The sequence below is a fragment of the Triturus cristatus genome, chromosome 9 (assembly GCF_964204655.1).
Source record: "Triturus cristatus chromosome 9, aTriCri1.1, whole genome shotgun sequence".
In the NCBI taxonomy this organism is placed as follows: Eukaryota; Metazoa; Chordata; class Amphibia; order Caudata; family Salamandridae; genus Triturus; species Triturus cristatus.
This window is the reverse complement of record NC_140592.1, coordinates 403822832-403838374: the sequence shown is the minus strand read 5'-3', so window position 1 is coordinate 403838374 and position 15543 is coordinate 403822832. Positions and strand designations below refer to the sequence as shown.

Here is a 15543-nt window from a genome sequence, read left to right as displayed (position 1 = left end):
TCCTGCTTCTTTCATCCCTTCTATAGTTTTCCAACCAGTGACTTCATTTTCTACAATTACCTCTAAATCACTTTTTATGGACAGTTTATTGTCTACTGTTCTTATGAAGATTTCCAAGGACCACTGTCTGTGTTGACACTTCAAGAGTAAAATCGTTGGACTGGTCACTGGTTGTAGCTGATTAAGGTCACATTATGGGCTGATGCAAAAAGCGAAATCTGACGGCCATTGGTATGGCCTTACAGTGTCTTCTTAACCTGTTCTTTAGGATTCCGTCACTGACGAGCCGTCTGATATGCCTCATGGCGATGCACTGATAGCAGCATGATTTCAACTGTTCCTGTTTTTGGTGTTCTTTGGTTGAGACCAAAGAGCCATACCTGTTTTTTTTTATGCATCTTCTTCGTTGGAGGGCATATTGATTGCCTGTGGAAAGGAATTATCGATACAGAAGTAACAGAATACAAACAGATATTCAGTTTCATTTCCAGACACTGTTTATTAATGTGATGAAATAAGATATGCAATTTAGACTAAGACAAGACCTCTAGTCCTCGTTACAGGAGTGTATGCCTTACATGAAATGTTACAAAACAAACCTGTATTTGTGCTGAACATTATACTAATCTTTCACTGTCAGGACCTATACATAGTTTGTACATTAAACTATTGAAGAATACACACCACTGAGCTGTTCATCATGGTGTCCATTTTAGGAGCGCGTTCTTTGAATCCTCATTAAGCTGTGCTACACAACAGCATGCTACAACCCAAACTACTTTGGTCATTGGTGAGGTCAGCGCCCCATAACAAAACACAGCTTAAAATTCATTGCTGGGAATCACCATGCTGGGTTCCGTAGGTGATACTCCTAAGCAAAAGACCAGTTGAAGGACTCGAGATTCAGGTATCTAAGAGAATAATGACAAATAAGTAGGCAACATTTTTCAGGGAATAAGAGAAGGTAACATTTGCACACAAGTAATATATTTTCCTAGGATCTTTGGCCTTTTTATCTGTGTCGTCCGTAACAAAAGTGTCGATCTTCAGCCACAATCATTCCTGCTATTGAAAACTATAAAATTACATGTACGGATGAAATATAGCAAGACTGCATTTTATCGAGATCCAGCTCAATAGCATAGGGTGAACAGGTTTTCTCTAAATTATTTACAATCAGCATATACCAGGTGGCCTCATGGGTAATCAAGTTGATGGAGCAGAGGTGCAAATCCACCTGCGGACGCATATACAAGTATCAATTGATGTTTTTCATTTTGTCTGAATAAGTTGTTGATTAGAAAGATTGTTGCTCTTTTTCAAGCATGAAAGCCATTTCACTATTTGAAATGTTCTACAGACTGTAGGCCTAAATGATGATGTGCCCATTGGGAGGAGGTTTGCGCGATGGGCATGCCTGTGATGCACGGATTAAGGAATGGCCTCTTTTAATGTACTGCCTGGCTATACAACAAGGGTGTGGGGTGGAGGGGCAAACAATAAGCCAATCTTCAGGTTCCACTAACTTACCAGGTCTGAGCTTCAAGCACTGCTATAAACACTGACGTGTTGGAGAGAACTTTGCTGAATTACACTAGCCTGAAAAGGGCTCTTGGACGCTGCCCATTTCTTCTGGGAATGAGAAACACAAATCCGGAGCAGGTAAGCACAATCCTGTAAAGGAAGTGTCCCTCGTTGCACTCGTGATGAGAACGGAGTTCTCTTTGTTAATAAACTGAATTTCACGAAAGACTTTGTCCGAGGTCAATTTTATTTATTGAACCTTTTCTTCATATGATCATGTAGAATTGTAATCATTCATGTATAATCATCGATTTATTCGGATGCCCAATGCATTTCGGGCTGTTCAAGCCCTTCATCCTGCGTGGCTACTTTATCTGCACTCGCCGATTCGAATTGTCTGATGTGAGCACCCCCCGTGAGCACCACCATCTTTCATTCACTTGTTCTCTGTTCACCTACAGGGACCGCGAGGACACTATCCTCTCGTTATTTTTCACGTTATCTGCATATTTTCTCTCACACCATTTTAACTCCACTTGCTCGTTAATTGACACGTAGTATTAACGTTGAGAATTCTGGATATTGATACTGATTCCTCACGTTTTCTTCCAGAGTGTCGCCCCTGATGAAGGGCTTGAACAGACAGAAATGCATTGGGCATCCGAATAAATTGATGATTATACATGAATGATTACAATTCTACATGATCATATGAAGAAAAGGTTCAATAAATAAAATTGACCTCGGACAAAGACTTTTGTGAAATTCAGTCTATTAACAAAGAGAACTCCGTTCTCATCACGAGTGCAACAAGGGACACTTCCTTTACAGGATTGTGCTTACCTGCTACTTATGAATTCCCAACTCGGGGGATAGACTTGTCTGCACCAACGACTCATTGTTTACGTTTGTCCACTTGCTGAACATTCGAGTGCGCATAGTCTGCTTTTTCATTGTGTGAAACACAAATCCGGATCAACTTAAAAACACGGAAGAAACCAGATAAAACACACACGTTCATATGTGCCAAAGTGTAATCTTGACACAAATGGTATTGTGAAAAGTAGCATCAAAGAAGTCTAGGTACAGGATCTTTAAGAGTCATGTTTTTACCCCTCATTACCCTTGCCTCTTTGGGGCATGTTAGCACTACAATATATCTCGGCTGTAATTTTACTGCCAGACTGCACACTCCGTGGTTGTAAAGCATGCCATAGAGTATTGCTGGGGAGGGGGACTTTCACGAATGGGTCAGTGCATCTTTGGCATCTTCAGTGGATCCATTAACTTGGAAAAAGTGTCCAAGTTAGTAGGTGGGCTACAGACAGCAGAGCTTGGAAATACAAAGCATTCATTGAGTCCAGGCCGCATTATGATCCTGTTTTCGCTGCTGCACGGTGTAGAAAAGGCCTGTGCAGTTCTTTTCCCCGTCTTCCGCGCATGCTTTAACTCGAGAAATCTCCCAGCCTAGCGCGCCCCCTGCAGACAGCAAAGCTCGGCAGTAACTACCTTTCTGTATTGCCTCTTTGCCTTTCCAACCTCTGCTGTCAGCAAACCATGCACTAACTCGGAGCTGCTTTGAGTGAGGGAGAAGCCGTGAAAAACAAATGCTAAGACCCTCTTCTGCGCTGGTACAGTGCAGAAAATGGAAACCTGCTACTGTATTTTACCTTGGATCTTTGCTGTAGCACTAACTGAGAGTCTTCGAATTACCGAATTCACTTAAGACACACAAAATAAATAACAGAGACCCCATTTGCGCCAAGGCAATGCAAAATAAAGATAGGGACCCGATGCTGGTGGGCCTACTTCAGCTCAAAAAGTGCTGTGCAAACCTGCCAGTTGCGCTGCATGAAAATAAATCAATTGCTTTAAGATGCGTTGATTCCAAGAGCACGGTGGCAGTTGCGCTAGGAAAATCAGGGGCCATAAATGAGAAATGGGTACAAAAACATGAAGGAGAAAAAACTAAAACACAAAGCTGGCTGTTGGAACCTTTAGCAGTGCTGAGATCAGACTCGTGTGTGGAAAAGCATATTTGGAGGGGAATCGGAATTCAGCCCATGAACTTGTAACGAGGAATGGAAAATCCTTCGTTCTCGTCTCTGCCTCATCACCCCTCCACTCTGCCTGCACCAGTCCAAAGGCCACATGACAACAGAAACATCCGGGAGCGAAGGCACTGCTTCAGGCTGCGAGCGCTGGTGTCACGACTTGGAGTATCGCCGCCTCACCGAGTCGCGATAGAACTGGAACAGCTTCTCGGCGGCCTTCTGCGCCGTCGCCATGCACCGGTGGAGCTAGAGACAAGCAGAGAAGACGAATTTACGATGTAGGACGGGCAATCAAAAACACAAACAGGCACGGCTTGGTGCGCGCGCGGCAGACAAACAAGGCGGCAGATGGAGACCGGCAGAAGGCGGACGGCTCAGTGCGCCCGTCGTGGCTGTCAGGGAGAGAAATATGCTGGTGGTTTCTGGGCAGCTTGGCAAGTTGTCGGCCCGCGGGAGGCGCAGTGGCAGACGACCAAGATGATTGCATTAAGGAAGTAAATATTTCAACGACAAATTGAGCTCTGCTGCAGTGTGGGGCTGGGCGGAGCGGACGTGTGTGCCCACCAGAGGACAAGCGAGCTAATAATGCCAAGGCAACCTTTCCAAACAAAAGAAACGCAGACATTTCAACAGTACAAATGTATCTTAAAGCAAAGCATCTCAAAAAACACTCTACCAGTACAAAAGCATCTCACACATTTCAACAGCACGGAAGCATCTTAAACATTTTGACAGTAGGATAGATTCTCAGCAACTCAAACATTGCAAGGGTATCTCAAATGAACAGCATATGAAACATTTTACCAGTACAAAAGTATCTTGAACCAAAGCATCTCAAACATTTTACCAGTAGAAAAGCACCTTAAACATTTCAACAGTGTCAAAGCAACATTTATGCTCTCTGTCCCCGCACTCAAGGAAAGTTCTCCCTTACTGTACCAGTGCTACGTCCTGTTCCTCACCCATAAATACGGCTCTTTACTCCGCATCAAGGTATGGTGCTCCACACTGTGCCGAGTAAAGTACTCTTCCTCTTTGTACCCAGTACAAGGTAAGGTTTCACCCTACAGTGCCACTAGAAGATCTGGTTCTTCCCACATGGTCAGATGGTGTGGAGATCCATCAGTGTCCAGTGCCAACGCATGCTTCAGCCTAAACGTGTCCAGCACAGAAGCATGGGTCGCCCAACCTGTGTCACGGTGTAGCAATCTGCAAGCAGTCAGTAGCAAGTCATGGTGCCGAGTAGCACTTCTCCCCCATTTAACTGTTGACAAGGAAGGATTATCACACTCTGTACCCATGTCCCTGGCCCAATCCCCCACCCCACTGTGCTAGGTACCAAAGTTGTCTCTCTCCCGCATAGAGACACACAAACATATTCCCCCCCTGCAAAGTACCAAAGTGCAGTTGTCTCTCTCAGTGTTCAATGACCTGGCTGGTTTCTATAATAACACAGTTAGTAAACCACAAGTCTAAAGCACAGCTCTCTCCCACAGTCAGGGGAAAGGTATGTTTAACCTCACTCACCACAACCCCACCACTGCCAGCTCCTAGAATGTATTCCGCAGGAAACGTAAAGCCTGGCTTTTTTTCTGTGCGCCAGTAAGGCTTGTGTCATGAGGCGTGCACTTAGGCTCTCTTCCAGTCTAACGCAGAGATGCTCCTCAGAGTAGCCGCATGCTGAATAAATACCTCATTCATTCATGTGCTAATCCTATGCTTAAAGACTTGGCTGTGGAATTGTAAAAGACTTTGTCCCGTTCTATCTCGGCGTGGATAGCATTGTGCTAATCCTACGCTTAAAGCCTTTAATAGAAAAGCAGACATTTGAGGTGAGCAAATTTAGAGTGTCACTGGTGTTGAGAGTGCTCTATATTGGAGCTGTTTTCCACCTAAACTCGAGAACTACCCAGAGTTTTCAGCTTCTTTTTTTGCATAATTTATGCATCCTTCTATGCCTGAAAGGGGTTTTCTTTTGACTTATACTGGGTGCTCCCTTGTGTCTGGACAAAACTATACCTCTCTGAAGAGCTCTAATGAGAGCGAAACACGTGTCAGGGGTTGCTTTTTCTCATATCAGGTTGGCTTGGATGGTATTTTACAAATCCAAAGCTGTAATACTGTGCCTGGAGTGGTAAAAGGCTTTGGCCATTTTACAGCTCGGCATGGATAGCACTGTGCTAATCCTATATTTAAAGACTTTGCTGTGGAAATGGTAAAAGACTTTGTCCCTTTCTATCTCGGCGTGGATGGCACTGTGCTAATCCTAGGCTTAAAGCCTTTGATAGAAAAGCAGACATTTGAAATGAGCAAATTTAGAATGTTGCTAGTGTTGAGAGTGCTCTATATTGGAGCTGCTTTCCACCTAAACTTGAGAACTATCCAGAGTTCTCTGCTTCTTTTTTTGCATAATTTATGAGTCACTCTATGCCTGAAAGGGTTTTGTGTGTGTATGTATAAATATATATATTACCTACTGGCAGTCGCCAGCAGGTAGATATAGTTAGGACCTATTTTCCATAGGTAATCCGCAACATTCTATTTGGAATAACTTTGGCGCCGATTGACGAATCTTCGCGAAATTTTCCAAACTTTTGGCCAGCTCCAGTCCGCTCCAATACTGAAAGTTTCACGGTGATTCGTCAAGCGGGGGCCGAGAGAAAAGGGGGGTCACAAAACGCGTTTTCCCCATGCATTTTCCCATAGGACCTTTAGCCGCAGCTACAGCCTGAACTGCTGAACGGAATTAAACCAAATTTGGCAAAGAGGTAGTCCTCAGTTCAGACTCGTGCCTCTTGCTTAAATGGTGTAAATATGTTCAGTAGTTCCTGAGAAAATTAGAGTTAAAGTACATATATATCTATGGCCTCGGAGGATCCGCGGACCCTCCCGATCACGAGCTGAATTTTAATTGGCTGCCAACACTCTGAATCAGGAAGTGTTGGCAGCCATCTTGTGCCTTGGTTCTACAGAGGCACAAGAAACCCCCCCAAAAAAGGCGCAAAACGGCGATAGAATTTTGTTTTTTGCATATTTGCTACATATGCTAAATTTGCCCCCGGGGGCCCAAATCCCGGGGGCATCTTGGAAAATTAGGTGTGGGGTGGGGGTCCCAAACCCCCCCACACTGCCCCGGGGACCGCCACCCCCCGGGGCTTTTTTAAAACGGGTGGGGTGCTCTCAGGCCCCCCCAGCCCAAGGGACCGCCATCCCCCGGGGCAACTTTAAAATAGGTGGGGGGCTCTCAGGCCCCCCCAGCCCCGGGGACCGCCACCCCCTGGGGCTTCATTAAAATGGGCGGGGGGGCTCCCAGGCCCCCCAGCCCCGGGGACCGCCACCCCCGGGGCAACTTTAAAATAGGTGGGGGGCTCTCGGGCCCCTGAGACCCAGGGACCACCACCCTCCAGGGCTTTTTTAAAATGGGTGGGGAGGTTGTCAGGCCCCCCCAGCCCCGGGGACCGCCACCTCCGGGGCAACTATAAAATGTGGGAGGGGGGCCACGCGGCCCCCCTCCTAGAGCCTTGTACAGGCCCTGGGGACCGCCACCCCCCAGGGCCGGCTCCTGCAGTGTACCGGGGTGCCCACCCCGGGACACTGCTGTTTGCAATGGCAGGGCGGGAGCCTCGCGGCTCCCACCCTGCCATATCAAACTGCTTTGCTTCATTGAAGCGACAACAGGGAAACCTGCTCTCGCTTCAATGAAGCAAAGCAGATTGCTTTTCCATATGGGGAGCAGCATGTTAGCTGCTCCCCATGTGGAAAAGCAATGCCGGCTCCCGCAGGAGGCGGGGAGCCGGCGGGACCGAGGGGGGATTGGGGACCCCCCCACGGTCCCAAACTGTGAGGGCCAGCCCCGGGGGATGGGGTCCCTGGGGCTATCAGTGGCCCGGGAGGGGGGCCATGCGGCCCCCCCCTCCCCAATTAACATTTAAAATAAAAAAAATGGCTGGCCCCGGGGGATGGGGTCCCCGGGGCCTTGAAGTGGCCTGAGGAGGGGGGCTACGCTGCCCCCCCTCCAAAATAGCAATACAAGTAAAAAAAAATTGGCCATACCCCGGGGGATGGGGTCCCCGGGGCACGGAATTGGCCACGGGAGGGGGGCAACGCTGCCCCCTTCCCGGTTAAAAAAATAATAAAATTGGGGGCAAGCCCTGGGGGATGGGGTCCCCAGGGCCAATAAATTCGAAAAAGAAGGGGGGCTGCACAGCCCCCCCCTCTAAAAAAAAAAAGACTGGATCGGACCGGAGGCCACGCCCCCTCCTTGCACCACTCTGCAAATGCGCCCCCTGGCACGTTTGCGGAGGGGGAACTAATTCCCCTTGAATACTGGGCGTCCCTGGGGGCCAACTAGCCCACAAGGAACCTCCAGTATGCGCCAGGGGGCTATGTTGCAGAGAGGTGTAATGAGGCCATGCTCCTTTTTACACCTCTCTGCAACACAGCTCTGTGGCTCTTATTGGAGGTACCTGGTGGGCTAGTTGTCCACCAGGGGACCTCAGGATTCAAGGGGAATTAATCCCCCAACTTAAAACGCGCCACGGGGCGCGTTTGCACAGTGGTGAAGGTAGGGGGCGGGGCCTGAGGTATAAGTGTGACATGCCCTGTGGCGCGTTTTAAGTTGGGGAATTCATTCCTCTTCAATCCAGAGATCCCCTAGGGGCCAACTAGCCCACCATGTAGCTCCACTAAGCGCCACGGAGTGTTGTAAAAAGGGGCGTGGCCTCTGAACAACTCTCTGCAACGCAGCTCTCTGGCGCATACTGGAGGTACCTGGTGGGATAGTTGGCCGCCAGGGGACCTCAGGATTCAAGGGGACTTAATCCCCCAACTTAAAACACGCCACGGGGCGCGTTTGCACAGTGGTGAAGGTAGGGGGTGGGGCCTGAGGTGATGTGTGTGTAAACACACCCTGTGGCGCGTTTTAAGTCAAGGAATTCACTCCTCTTCAATCCAGAGGTCCCCTAGGGGCCAACTAGCCCAGCAGGTACCTCCACTAAGCGCCACGGAGCTGCTTTGCAGAGTGATGTAAAAAGGGGCGTGGCCTCTAAACACCTCTCTGCAACGCAGCTCCCTGGCGCATACTGGAGGTACATGGTGGGCTAGTTGGCCCCCAGGGGACCACAGGATTGAAGAGGAATTAATTCCCCAACTTAAAATGCGCCACAGGGCGTGTTTGCACACGTCACCTCAGGCCCCGCCCCCTACCTTCACCACTGTGCAAACGCGCCCCGTGGCGTGTTTTAAGTTGGGGGATTAAGTCCCCTTGAATCCTGAGGTCCCCTGGCGGCCAACTATCCCACCAGGTACCTCCAGTATGCGCCAGAGAGCTGCGTTGCCGAGAGTTGTTCAGAGGCCACGCCCCTTTTTACAACACTCTGCAACGCAGCTCCGTGGCGCTTAGTGGAGCTACCTGGTGGGCTAGTTGGCCCCCATGGGACCACAGGATTGAAGAGGAATTAATTCCCCAACTTAAAACGCGCCACAGGGCGTGTTTGCACACGTCACCTCAGGCTCCGCCCCCTACCTTCACCATTGTACAAATATTCCTCTAAAATCAGCTGAACTACGAATTCCAATTTACTCACCTGTTATCAGGAGAGAACCCAGTGCTGCATCTTTTAGCCCAGCAGTGACCCTAGAAAGTAATTCTAAGCGTACTTACCAGTAACTTGTATTTCCTTCCATAGGAATCCATTGTGTTTTCACCAGAAAAGTTTCTCTGTGTCCAATTTTGAAACGTACAAATATTCCTCTACAATCAGCATAAGTACAAATTCCGATTAACTCACCTGTTATCAGGAGAGAACCCAGGGCTGCATCTTTTGGCCCAGCACTGACCCTGGAAAGTAATTCTAAGCGTACTTACCAGTAACTTGTATTTCCTTCCATAGGAATCCATTGTGTGGTTTTCAGCAGAAACATTTCTAAGTGTCTATTTTCAAAACTAAAAATATTCCTAAAAAATCGTCTGTATGACTTAAACACATTCTTTCAACTGTTTATAGGAGATTCACCAGTGCTGGATCCAGGATCCACCACTGAGTAAGAAAATGTAACAATATCACTACTTACCTGCTAAGTGAATTTTCTGCCATAGGATAACATTGGTGATTCTATGCGAAAACATTTCAGTGTCATCTTTTAAAATACAATAATATTCCTTAAAAATCACTACTGTAACTAAAACGCTTTTACTCAACTGTTTACAGGAGATGTCCAAGTAATCCATAAAGTAACTAATTGCATTTGACTAGAAATTCACTTTGAGCTCAATGTTGCATTGTGTTTGAAATTGTGTTGCCCATTGCAACAACTGTAACTACTGTACTTAAAAGTCTATTGCCTATTTGCAAAGTATTTAAACTAAAGTAATTCATTCTGAGAAAGTCTATTTTGTATTGTAATGTATATTGTAATTATAATGTAATTAAAAAAGAATATCTAAAAATAGTTTAAAAAATGTAGTAAATCAGTATAAAAAAATCAGTATAACAATTAATACATTAAAAATTTACAAAACCTTTGAAATGCACTGAAAAAAACATAGGTTTAAGGCCCGATATAGTTAGAAATTAGCATTTAAAAAACCTTTGAAATTCACTGCAAAAACCATAGGTTTCAGGCCTAGGAATTAGCATTTAAAAAACCTTTGAAAAATTCACTGAAAAAACCATAGGTTTCAGGCCTGATTTAGTTAGGAATTAGCATTTAAAAATCCTTAGAAATTCACTGAAAAAACAATAGGTTTTAGGGGTGTTATAGTTAACTGGACATTTCACTCGAACAAAACCATTGAAATTCCTCCGATATAGTTAGTTGTACTAACTACATCTCGCGCGCCTGCAATCCACTGCTGATGATGTCCCATATTACATCATTCATGACATGGTCAGTGACATCACTGATGACATCTCAAATGACATCACTGATGACATCTCAAATGACATCACTGATGACATCTCAAATGACATCACTGATGACATCATCCACGTGACAATCAGATACACCTCATCATACACTAGTATAACCTTTCATCACTCACTGCAAAATACAGAGTGCCAGATTTAAAACCATTGACACAACAATACAAGTTTCTAAACACCCACTCAGTGATTCATAGATCTATACACACATCTAATCACTTACCTATAGATTCACTCATACATGCTGTCCATGATCAATAGAACACTATCAACTATACTTGTACACCTATATCGACATTACACACCAGCACACATCCTAATCACTTATGAAGTCATCCTACTCACTTATGCAAACAATGGATCATACTTACTTTTACTTAGCTATACACTTATAAAAACACCACTTCATCTATTCATATAGATAATAACTCATACTTAGTGTGTTATAAAAACACTATTACAAGTATACAGTTATCCATACAGTCACTCATACAATCACTGAGTCTTATGTATACTTATTTATATACAACAACTGACACATACACTGGCTTTTATTTTTTTAGTTCGTTGGACATGTACCATTGAGACATATATTGGCTCATCGCCACACCCATAAAGATATTCACTCACCCAAACAACTGTCATAACATGTAGTTTTAACTTCATATACCTACTGAATCAACTATTCACACATCTTTGGGCAGTCACACACCCCCCACCGAACCACACACACATTCACTCTCCCATACAAATACTCAGTTAACTAATCAATAACTAATATAGACTTTCACGTAGCTGGTAACCAACTGGTACAGCAGTTTACACAACAACTGACAAAGTGATACAGATATTCACACAGTTTAGTCACTATCCAATATATTTAGTGAGACACTATAAATTAGTCAAGGAAACAGTCAATGACACTGCTACTAAATCCTCCATCCAGATATTTATATATCCACTCAGTCTTCAATGTAAATTTCTATATATATATAATACATATTTAAATAACGAACCAAACCACATTCACTGGATGATGTCATCAATGATGTCATTTGAGATGTTATCAGTGATGTCACTTACCATGTCATGAATGATGTAATATGTGACATCATCAGCAGTGGATTGCGGGCGCGCGAGATGTAGTTAGTACAACTAACTGTATCGGAGGAGTTTCAATGGTTTTGTTCGAGTGAAATGTCAGCTAACTATGACACACCTAAAACCTATTGTTTTTTCAGTGAATTTCTAAGGTTTGTTAAATGCTAATTCCTAACTATATCAGACCTGAAACCTATGGTTTTTTCAGTGAATTTCAAAGGTTTTTTAAATTCGAATTCCTAACTATATCAGGCCTGAAACCTATGGTTTTTTCAGTGAATATATACATATCACATCATGCTGGTGCAGATCATAACTGATCGTCTGCAGACTGAAACAAAACACAACATGGTGTACAAAACTGATTTTACTCCTCTCTGGACCAGAAAAAAGCATTTTGGGACCGGTTTCGAGGTATTACCCCTCATCAGCTAGGCTAGCTTGAATCCAGTGGCACAGTGAACCCGGAACCCACGTCTGGGCATACCCAGCGCACTTAGGGAGAGAAAGCAAAAGACAAAAAAATGATGGACGGAATGGAGAACAAATCAAACATTCACCCCCAGTCAAGTTAGCCTGGCTGATGAGGGGAGACACCCTGAAATCGGTCCCAGGATGCTTGCTTCTGGTCCAGGGAGGACATGGCCTGGCAGTTCGGGCTGGACTGTTACCATGGGGAGCAGGGTAAAGACTGATTTGCATATGACTCAGTCCAAACTAGAACAGCACGTTGTGCAAAAAATGATGGATTTAGGCTCACATCTCTGTACTGGGGGTGAAGGGTTGACATTGCTGCAGCATTCCATCCATCAATCGCTCCTTTTACATTCCAACAACTTAGCACCTGGACTCTGCCATCTTTGAGTCTACCTAGCCCAGTGGTGCCACCAGAACCAGTGCATTTCCTCTGCTATGTGACCTTGAGCAGAACCAACGCATCACTTCGTGTGTTGGATGCATCTTTGATGTGGATCCTCTCACTGCTCCGCAAACCAGGATTTACAGTACTTATTTCAGCAGGACTGTGTCCCTGTAGGCGGCCTGTGCTCTATTGCATTCAGCCTAAACCTGTGGCTTTGTCCTTGTCCAGCGTGACCAGATAGCTACAGTTGGCGCTTTGTGGTGTTAGTGCCATTTTCACTGAAATCTTTAATACTGCATATCTCCGATTCTACTGATTGGATTTTTGTCATTTTGGTCTTGTTTATTTATTAAAAAGTATTCTATTTTTCTAACTTGGTGTGGGATTCTTTTTGTATGGTGTTCTTCACTTTATTACTGTTTGAAGAGTTGCACACATACTTTATACATTGGCTCTAAGTTAAGCCTGACTGCTCTGCCAAGCTACTAGGGGGTTAAGCATGGACTAATTTAGGGTTGGCTTGTGCCTCCCCCGACAAGGATTGCGGATGCCGCTTTGCCAGGACTCACACCCCCAGTCATCCAACAACCCATATTCTTACATAAGGTAACTAAATTACAAAAAAAAAAACGATGCTTGGCCAATTGAGGACAAAATTGGTTAGCCACATTCCAAGAGCAGTGAGTCTTTCACCGGTCTTAACCTTACTTTGTTTCTTCAAGGTACCAATGCTAGTGGGCTCAAGCCCCGGTTATGGATTTTACTAGCAGAAATGTACGTACTTCTGAATATTTAGTAGGCATGAACATGAGTCAGGGTGCCCGCCAGCCTCTCCTTGAAACGGATGCTAATAGCTAAGTAGCTGAAGTTAAAATCCCACCGTCAATGGTAAATAGCTAGTATAGGTTACAACGGTGAGCTACGAAGAGTACAAATCTATAAAAACCTCCTGCTCACCAGGCCCAGAAAGTTAGGGGGAAACCAGAGAACAGTCAGGAGTGTAGCCTAAGCATGGCCTCCAGTGCTGAAAATACAAAGAACTGGGCTGTATTGATGGGTTTCATTTTTATGCAGTTGCTTTATTGAACACGAGATAGACTAATGAGGGCATCAAAGCATACAAGACTCATCAACAAGCTCGTCTCTACCGTCTATTTTGCCAGTTCTAAGATATGAGGAGCAGTCAAAGGCATACATGTAGGTGGTGTTATACCTGGGAGCTACCTGAGGGGTCTGCCTGGCCACTGAACACAGGCCCAAGGCAAGGTCTACAAGCCTGAAGTCATCATAGACGTAAAAAAGAGGGGAAAAAAAGTCTGTAACTAAGTGAATATCGCGAGATGGCGAGAAGGGTTAGGAGTACATGAAGTGGGGGTAGAAGTGGTATTACGGTACACAGTGTGAGCCCCCCTATTCATCCAGTGGACATTATCGTGCAAAGCGTCATTCAGGAATGCTTACTGTTGGTGATTGTCTGATTTTTAGAGATGCAGTACTGGGTAAAGAGAACTGTCTTCTTTCTCCTCACTTAAGAATCTGTTATATTGAAATTACGCTGTGCTTGTGTATGCATCGCTCCTGCTAGCCACACATATTGGACTATAGATATATAGGACTTTTTAAGGCGATATTTGCTACGAAAAGGAGAAGTTTAGTCATGATGCATCTTTGTTTGATTGACTGGATTGTAGCATTAGACTTCTCTGTCACTGTCCTCGGTCAATGTGCTGTCTTTCTTGTTCTTGACTCAGTATAGGACAGATCTGGATGTTCACCCTATGTGACCCAGCTGTGGGGATTGTTACCACATATATCGCCTGCTTCTGTTTGGTGCATTGTATCCCAAGGTGCCAAATATGTCTAAATCTTTCCCTTGCTGTATCAACAAAACAAATGTCAGACGATGACATAATCTTCTGACAGCCGTGTATGTATGCCAAATTCTCTTGAAAAGTAAAATAAAGATATTGCAAAAAAGAAGAAGGGGAAAAGGGGGCACAGAGTGCTTGTCCCTCTGCCGGTGGCATTAATGCTGCACAAACAAATAAAATGAAATTATTTAGAAATTGAGCTTTTAACTAAAATGCTAAATTAAATAATTAAAAAAGCGCACATAAAACGAAATTAGGAAATGGAACACCTCCAGCATGTAGAACAGGCAGTGCAAAAGTCCGACAAGGCATTAGCTTTGTGAATAAATTGAAGAGGGTTGGTGGCTGAATAACAAAAGCATGACATTCGGGTCAACGCTGCCTCTTCCTGGGATGACTTCATTATCTCGGCCTGGCTAGCTCAGACTGGCGAGCCTGTCGCAATTATCTATAATTACTATGAGGGTCAAAATAATTTGCATAGTATAGCCTAATTTCCGATCAATCGCGCCCACTCAGTAATAGGGCCATGTCTTATGGCCCCACGTGGTCTGCGCTGGAGTCTAGTATGTAACCACCGGGCCAAAGATCATAGGATTTTTAGAGCAGCTACTGTAGCTCAAAGAAGCACCCGCCTGCTGTCACAGGCTCATCACAGACAGCAGTGTAGGGAAATACTGAACAAAAGTGCTGGTAACTGCATCACTACAAGTCCATTTTTGGCTAGAGCGGGTAGCTCTGTTGGTCAGTGCACTACTGATAGTCCTTAGTAGGCTATGTAGGGGTGTTGTACTGGTGACTGTAATAACCTCGGTCCTAAGTGCTGGCCAGTATAATCTCAAAAGCGCCACTGGCATCTAGATGCACATTAGCGGGTCGCTGCACTGTTAACGGACCCTATTGTACTAATAATGGACCACTGTGCCAATAATTATTTTGCTTTAATGCAAGATAATTTTCTTTTTTTTGGATGGACCTCACGCTTGAGCTCATGACACCCCACCATCCTCTCGCCTCCAAGTCCACATACAGTCATTGTGCGTCCCAAAGCCTTACCCGATCAACACCAACCACAAGCAGATAATGCACTGGCTTGTTCTTTGCACGCTGCTAATCTGCACCATTAGCCCCGAAATGCAGCATTAACCACATTTTTTTACACAAGCCTCTTGCCATTGGCTTTATTCGCATGGCCAGCAAACGTTAAC

At 45.0% G+C, this 15543-nt stretch overlaps 1 protein-coding gene across 2 annotated transcripts in view; it reads right to left on the bottom strand.

The window, feature by feature from the left end:
- Positions 1–479: 479 nt before the first annotated feature.
- Positions 480–15543, bottom strand: part of EXOSC5 (exosome component 5) — a 150220-nt gene continuing 135156 nt past the window's right edge. The window contains exons 6-7 of one of the 2 annotated variants that reach the window (XR_014968593.1): positions 2208–3824; positions 480–1863 (exon numbers count right to left, since the gene is read on the bottom strand). Coding sequence is in view for 1 of the 2 variants with exons in the window: in XM_085625276.1 (XP_085481402.1) it covers positions 3732–3824 (93 nt within the window). In the remaining variant the exon portion in view is untranslated. Of the gene's footprint in view, positions 3825–15543 lie in introns of both variants that reach the window. The other variant, XM_085625276.1, reaches the window with a different exon arrangement.